The following is a 7,852-nucleotide window of genomic DNA, read 5'->3' on the forward strand; positions in this document are numbered from 1 at the left end:
AAATCAATTTGTTCATGCACGTATCTAGTTCTAGAACACAAAAGTCATTTATTCATTTAACATGCTACTTACCACCTCCCATTTGGAAAAGTGGTTTATGAAGTCATATTAATCTCAGAAGAATGTAGTCAAAGCATGGTTGTGTTGTTACTACTGTGCCCACTCTCCTATTGTTTGAGCATTATTGGATATGCTAACTCAACATTTCAACTCAGATTTGCACTGAGTTCAAGGATGAAGATGGTTGCTCTTCCAATGATGAAAACCCTTGTTCCCTCAATCTCTGAGTCAGTGTGTGAAGTGTTTGAAACTGTAATGTGCACTTTAAAAAAGTCTAGACAAGTCAATTCATCAGAAAAACTCAGCAAAATAAAATTCCGGTTTATTGTGGACAACAAACTTTTCACACATACAATAGGCCACAATGGACAGTATTTTAGACAAAAAAACCTTGATCTTTGGCCTTTCCACCTCATACAAACCAACTACTTATAGTACAGCTAAAGTACATACAGTTATTGGAATGCTCAAAATTAATTTTGTTTTTACAGATTACCTTTAAAATAATGTGGCGAAGACATGGTCAAACCACCAGTAAAGTCAGTTTTACTGAAGAACTTCAAAGCCCTGTTTGGTCACCAGAGATCACTGTTTAAATTGGCTGACCTCTAACCATATGTACAAAAATATAAAATGTAAATAAAAATACAAACAAATTCTCCTTTAGGATTTTAAGAAAGAAGTAGGGCCATGAAGTCTTAGTAATTTTATTTTAAAAATTCTGCAGGTGACTTGCACTGGTGTACACTCTACTTAGTGATGATGACCAAGTTTTTCCAACAAAAAAAAGGGGGAATGTGGATGAAAATACAGCTTATTCATCATCTGTTTTCTGCTTCTTCTTTGCAACATCATCCTATGGGTTTGAAAAACATTGATGAATAAGGGTTGTTATCTTGCCTCATTTTATAATGAAATTTAAATACAAACAAACACTTTTGCTTTAGCCAAGATAGCTAAATGCTAATTGAAAGCAATTTTCATGACCTTACCATTAGTTCAACTATTTTTATATGCATTGTAATATGAATATTCCATAGCTCAGTGACAATGCAGCAGTGATTTAGTCTATATAGATTAACTCTGCTTATATTAAAACCACAAGCAGGTAGCTTAATTTTGAAAAAGAAACAACTCAAACAAGTACTTAAGAAACCATGATTTTCAGTAACTGTATATTATGTTAATTAAAAGGGAGCACAAAAAAATTACATACCTCTTCATCTTCAGCCACCCGCTTCTGTGCAGCCCCCTCACATTCATCATCATCACCCTCCTCATCTACAAAGGAAAAAGTCATCCTTTTAATAAAGTGAGCACTCAAAGTGCTGACTCCCTCCCTTCATCATCACTATGTTAATTTACAATGCAAACTTTTAAAGCCCATTACCTAATCCCATTCAAAAAGTGTACAATGAATTCATGGAAGTGTCAAAACTTTAAACATGGAGATCTGTTGAATTACAACAACTACTGTTCCACCTCCTAAAGTGAAAATATAACAATAAAACTAACAGCTGAAGCTACCCTAATAACATCATTGATCAGTCAAGGTACAATGGTACTGAACAGGATTTGGAAACTACCTGCCATTCTCAAAATGGCCAGTAGTGTCACTATAGAGAACAACAACAAATATTAATATGAGTTACAAAATGGGACCAAAAATTTGAATATACAAAATGAAGCACAATTTAGCAATGAAGTCAGAAGGAGGACTGAAATGCTACAAATGAAATGTTTAATGCTATACAAGATGATTTTGTTTCTAGATTTTGTATCTGAGATCTAAGAAAATCAAAAAGTTAATTTAGAGTTCTGATCAGAACTAAACATTTTTTAAGGAATCTGATGTACTCTAGATGTCAATGATGCAATTAAGGATGTACTTCATAAATGCATATTACCCCTATTAAATTATTTTCTATTACCTTTTTCTAGTCCGGTAATTTAAAGAGGTTGATGCAAAAATTCACCCTATTGAGTTCCGAAATCCTGTCACATCAATTTGTGAAATAACAAGTTACCTTCGTCATCCTCTTCCTCCTCATCATCTTCACCAACATCTTCACTTTCTTCATCTACCTCATCTGCATTCTCTTCAACTTCTTCTCCATTTTCTTCATTTCCCTAATCAAAGTAAGTACAGCCATGTCAAAACCCTTCTGATTTTCCAGTTAAGGTAAAACTAAAAACACACCCCTTAGCAACTTACAGCATTTCCATTGGCTGGTGCGTCACCTTTGCCATTTTCAGGCTCTACCTCTTGAGTTTTCTTCAAATCCTTAGGGGGAAATAAATTGAAAAGCTCCATCAACAAACCATATGTTGCGAAAAGCCAAATTTAAATGCAATTCGGCGTCAGTTTAGGATTTTTTGTAAAAAAAAGTGTCGACTAACAGGACCTCAAAATTGGCTTCTCTGTCCGCATTTAGTTTATTGGTCAGCCCAAACAGCAGCACCGCCTAATCCAGTGGTATCCCCGCCCGTTCTCTTTAAATCTAACTTGCTGTAAGCCATGGGGCATTTTGGGAATGGTAGTCGAACAGTGTAGCACTGTCTTATTGTTTAAGAAGCCCACGGGGGAGGGCGGGGAGACAGACAGAGACAGAGAGCGAGTGCGCACCGACTACAAACTCTCAGCGTGCTCCGCATGCACCACCTACACGCGTCAATTGCCAGAAATAGCGCACATCCACCACTCTGGAAACGCTTGTTCACCGCCATCTCCACAGTTTCAGCTCCGCCGTCTATTGAGAGCAATATATTAACTTCCACGAAAAGCGAACGAAAAAAAAGGTTATATTCCCGAACAACGATTCGTGAAATAAAGTCCGTGACTTGCACTCATGTACACGACGCGTTTGAAGTAGGCTGCAGCCATCCATCTGGACAAAAGATGGATTTTGTTTTTATAATCCCATCCAATAAAAAAACACTTTCGAAAAACAAACCAAATTATACACAGGACCTTTCGAGATATCTTTTTCGTTTTTGTTTTGGCCAGTATTTGTCCCGAACACAAAAATAACCAAACCCTCTCGCCACCTTTCACTATGCACTGTGTGACCTGAAGGCTCCCGAGTCAACTTGAGGAAACTGTTTACTAATGTTTACCTACTAATCCGGTTATCGCTGGCAGCATCCCAGAAGCAACCTTATTCAGCAGCCGATGTTTCCCCTTTTTCCCTCCCCCGAAAGATCAATCACGGAATCAAAGTAACTCGCCCGCCGGCATTTAAGGTGCGGACATATAATCGGCTCAGTGACAAAATCATACAAAAGCCGAAAGTAAAGGAAGCCAAGGTCAGTCACCTTTTTAAAAGCTGATGGGTTTTACTCAGTTCCCGAAAGCGCGATAGACCCGGTCTCAGAGACGGAAGTGAAACTCCGGCTCTCACGCTTCAAACAGACTGCTTTCCTCAGACAAATGTCAACTACAAAGTCAAAAAACAATTCTCGCAACGTTTTAATCCGGTCCCTATTGTACCGTCAAACGCGCTTCCACTGAATAAACCGGAGAGATGGAGGGTTTTTTTTGGGGGGGGGGGAAAGAGTGGGTAGACGGCGGAAAGAGAAAGATTGTTTGCAAATGGAAATTTGAAACCTCAAGACCCTTCTATTAACTCGAAGGATGTTTACAACACGGCACAATATCCACCTTCAAAAAATGGATACGTGTGTTCAAACATTACATCCTCCTCTGATGGAAAGCACAGCAGCAAGCAGAATCACGATCGATGTATTTACTCAGCATATCGCGAAAACTACGAGAAATGCTTAAAGTCAACAACTCGGACCTGATTTTACGTAAGCCTTTATCTGACTCTGCTCAACAGCTTAGATAAAGACTGAAATAGATGTGCAGAGGCTGCTTCCATACATTTTAATGCTGACGAACTGGATGCGCCCTTAAATGAAGTCAGGAGTGGTGCTACCCGGAGCGCGCTCTTCACAACATCTTAAAAAAACACCAGACCCAAACAAGGTCCAACTTCAAACTGCGTTCTGTCAACAAACATCCCGTCCCCAGGAAAAGAGAAAGTCTGACAGTGGCAGAGAACGGAATCGTTCCATTGAAATCTGAACTTAAGACAGGAGCAGCTGGATGTGAACTGGGAGCCGGCTGCGTGCAGCCACTCGAAGTGACTCTGCCCCTTTGATGTTGCTACAAAGCAATTCAACTGTATCCGAAAAGATAATAGCGAAGGAGACCACAGCTACCGCTCAGGACAGCAAGGGTGCTCGGGGATTTGGGGTGGGGAGAAATAGCTAAACAAAAAAGGCGCGATCGACTCCTGCAGAATGATTTATCACCAAATTCACGCTGAAAGAAAAAAAAGGTCGACCCCCGCGGCACACAGATGATTTCGGACAAGACAGACTGGCTGCCAAAGGCGGATTGAGACAACTCTCCGCCAAAACAAGTTTACGAAATTCAACTTCCAGCACAACATCCAAACCATCTACCTATCTTCACTGCCCCCTCCCCCCAAAACACACCCCGGGGAGCTGCTGTTCCCCCACTCCGAGGCGAAATGCAGAAGTTACAGCGAAAAAAAACATTCCGCCTGGGGGCGAAGAAAAAAAACAGAAAGCGAGGCGAACGCAGCTTTCCGGAACGCCAACTTTCGCAAGTATCTGGCGCATTCAGCACTTTCTGCAGACTTCAGGAATCATATTTTTGTTTTATTTTTAAAAAAGAAAGAAGTGACGGGGTATGTGGTTGGGGGGGGGGGGGTCTGCAACAAAACAAAAGACACCGTTTTTCCTTCCCCGAGTGTGTTGGCGATAACCCGAGCGGGCATCAATCACATCGGAGTCACGCCGTCTTCAACACAAAGAGCCCGTGCTGATTCCTTTCACATGTATCAACATGACGTTTGTTGCAATTTTTTTGTTACATTTCCACTCCGCATCGGGCTGTTGTTATTATTTTGAAAGCAGGCTCACGCTGACAGATGGAAGGGGGGGGGGGGAATAAAGGGTTACCTTGGGGCTTCGATCCACATTGAATTCCACCTTGCTGTCTGACATGCTTGTTACTGTGCTGTGTTCTGCTGCTGCTGCTGCTGGAGCTGGTGCCGGGCTGAGCGCCGAGCCGCTGCGGGAACAATACAAAGATGGCTCGAGTCGCGAGTGCGGGGCTGGCGGCGGCGGCTCGCGCATTTACACAGCACCCGCCTCCCGGAGCCAGCCCGCGCGCACGTGACACCCGCCGCGCCGTCCCATTGGGCCGGCCCGCCCCAGCTCGCCTTGCCATTGGTTCGCCTTCTCCACCGCCCCGACACGCCGCCATCATTCCCGGCGAGAATCCGCCCGCCGCGCCCGACACCACAAACCAACACGATACATTCACACCGAGCTGCATCACCCCGCTTTCGGTCGGGAGCATGGCGCCGAGACCCGACGCCTCCATTTGGGTGTCGGCACGTGGGGATTGGCGGATGGAGGGGGCGGGGCCACGTCCAGCATCAACCCACACTTCACTGATTGGTCAATCTGTCCAGCTTCTATATATGGGGGTGGTATGACATCACCGCTCTGTGATTGGTTGGTGGCGGGTCTATCAAGTGATGTCACCCATCGGTCAGCTGCCTGGTAAATCGCAGCGCACGGACCGCGCGCGAGTGGAGTGGGATCCCGCTCTGGGAGGATCCTAGCCCGGGGAGAGTGAGGATCCAGCCCCGGGGAGAGTGAGGATCCTGCTCCGGGGAGAGGGAGGATTCTGCTGCTGGGAGGATCCTGCCCCAGGGAGAGTGAAGATCCTGCTCCGGGGAGAGGGAGGATCCTGCTCCGGGGAGAGGGAGGATCCTGCCCCGGGGAGAGTTCCGGGGAGAGTGAGTATCCTGATCCTGGGAGAGTGAGGATCCTGCTCCAGGGAGAGTGAGGATCTTGCTCCGGGGAGGATCCTGCCCCAGGGAGAGTGAGGATCATTCTGCAGGGAGAGTGAGGATTCTGCTCCGGGGAGGATCCTGCTCCGTGGAGAGTGAGGATTCTGCTGCTGGGAGGATCCTCCTCCGGGGAGAGTGAGGATCCTGTTCCAGTGAGGATCCTGCTCCAGGGAGAGTGAGGATCTTGCTCCGGGGAGGATCCTGCTCTGGGGAGAGTGAGGATCCTGCCCTGGGGAGAGTGAGGATTCTGCTCCAGGGAGAGTGAGGATCTTGCTCCAAGGAGGATCCTGCCCCAGGGAGAGTGAGGATCATTCTGCAGGGAGAGTGAGGATTCTGCTCCGGGGAGAGTGAGGATCACGTTCTGGGGAGGATGCTGCTCTGGTAGGATCCCACTCCTGTAAGGATCCTGCTCCAGAGAGTGTGGATCCCGTTCTGGAGAGGATCCTGCTCCTGGGAGGATAATGCTCCAGTGAGAGTAAGCATCCTTAGATTAGATTACTTACAGTGTGGAAACAGGCCCTTCGGCCCAACAAGTCCACACCGACCCGCCGAAGCGCAACCCACCCATACCCCTACATATACCCCTTACCTAACACTACGGGCAATTTAGCATGGCCAATTGACCTGACCCGCACATCTTTGGACTGTGGGAGGAAACCGGAGCACCCGGAGGAAACCCACGCAGACACGGGGAGAACGTGCAAACTCCACACAGTCAGTCGCCTGAGGCGGGAATTGAACCCAGGTCCCTGGCGCTGTGAGGCAGCAGTGCTAACCACTGTGCCACCGTGCCACGGGAAAGATCTTGCTTCAGGAAGAGTGAGGATTCTGCTCCAAGGGAAGTCTTGTTCCAGGGAAAGTGAAGATCCCCCTCCGGGGAGTGAGGATCCTCTTCAGGAAAGAGTGTGAATCCTTGTCCAGGGAAGATCCTGCTCGAGACAGTATCAGGATCCCAATCTGGGAAGAGTGAGGATCCTTTTTCAGGAAGAGTGACAGTCCCATACCTGGGCGACACCTGGACTTCTCCACTGAGAAGAGCAAGAAACCTGCAACGAGGAGAGCAAGCATCCTGTTGTCCAATCAGGCACAGACGTGATCCATCACCTACTGATGAAGACTCTATGTATATGAGCCATAAATATCCATGAGGACTCTGCCCCCACAGCTGTTTGTGGCAAGGAATTCCAAATACCCTCTGAGAGAAGGCATTTGTTCTCATCTCAGTCTTAAATTGCTGCCCTTTCATGTTGAGACTATGCTTTCTGGACTTAGAGTCCCATTTTTACCCTACCTTCCTTAAGAGTCCTATATGGTTCAATGAGATCACCTCTCATTCACCTGAACTTCAGTGAGTAGAGTCTCAACCTGTTTAGCCTTACCTCATAAGACAAACCTTTCGTATCAAGGACAATCCTAATAAATTTTCTCTGAACTGTCTCTCATGAAATTGTAGCTTTCCTTAAATGAGGGGTCCAAAACTGATCACAGTTATGATCTCACCAGCACATCCATATGTGATCTCACCAGCACATTGTACAGTTGCAGCAAGGCTTGACTCTTAACCTCCTTGAAATAAGGGCCAAACATGCCATTAGTCTTCCTGGTAATCTGTTGCACCTGGATGCAAGCTTTCTGTGTTTCAGATACAAATGCCTTCATGTCCCTTGTGGTGTAGCTTTCTGCAGTTTTCCTCTATTTGAATAATACTATTATTCTCCCTTCCAAATATAGTTTTCCCATACTATATTTCATTTGTCAACCTTTTTCCCACTTATTTAATCTGTCAATGTTCTCTCCACAAGCTGTTTGTATCCCTCTCGCAACTTGCCTTTCCACCTATTTTTGTGTCTTCTGCAAATCTGGCTACAATACATTTGTTTCCTTCCTCTATGTCATTC

General features: G+C 45.5%; 1 protein-coding gene across 1 annotated transcript; it reads right to left on the reverse strand.

Moving 5' to 3' along the window:
* Nucleotides 1-351: 351 nt before the first annotated feature.
* On the reverse strand, nucleotides 352-5,244 carry ptmaa (prothymosin alpha a). The gene is made up of 5 exons (XM_060834796.1): nucleotides 5,053-5,244; nucleotides 2,276-2,344; nucleotides 2,088-2,190; nucleotides 1,277-1,341; nucleotides 352-916 (listed from the first exon to the last, which is right to left on the reverse strand). Exons 1-5 carry the CDS (start codon nucleotides 5,227-5,229, stop codon nucleotides 875-877), a joined length of 456 nt encoding a protein of 151 aa, XP_060690779.1. The 5' UTR covers nucleotides 5,230-5,244; the 3' UTR covers nucleotides 352-874.
* Between the last annotated feature and the right edge of the window lie 2,608 nt (nucleotides 5,245-7,852).

This window comes from Hemiscyllium ocellatum, chromosome 13, assembly GCF_020745735.1.
Source record: "Hemiscyllium ocellatum isolate sHemOce1 chromosome 13, sHemOce1.pat.X.cur, whole genome shotgun sequence".
Taxonomy (NCBI): domain Eukaryota; kingdom Metazoa; phylum Chordata; class Chondrichthyes; order Orectolobiformes; family Hemiscylliidae; genus Hemiscyllium; species Hemiscyllium ocellatum.

Coding starts and splice junctions, on each gene's coding strand:
- ptmaa (XM_060834796.1), bottom strand. CDS start 5,229: ATGCGCGAGCCGCCGCCGCCAGCCCCGCACTCGCGACTCGAGCCATCT. Junction 2,345..5,052: donor ATGTGGATCGAAGCCCCAAG/GTAACCCTTTAT, acceptor TTTCCCCCTAAG/GATTTGAAGAAAACTCAAGA. Junction 1,342..2,087: donor GGAGGAAGAGGATGACGAAG/GTAACTTGTTAT, acceptor TTTCCTTTGTAG/ATGAGGAGGGTGATGATGAT.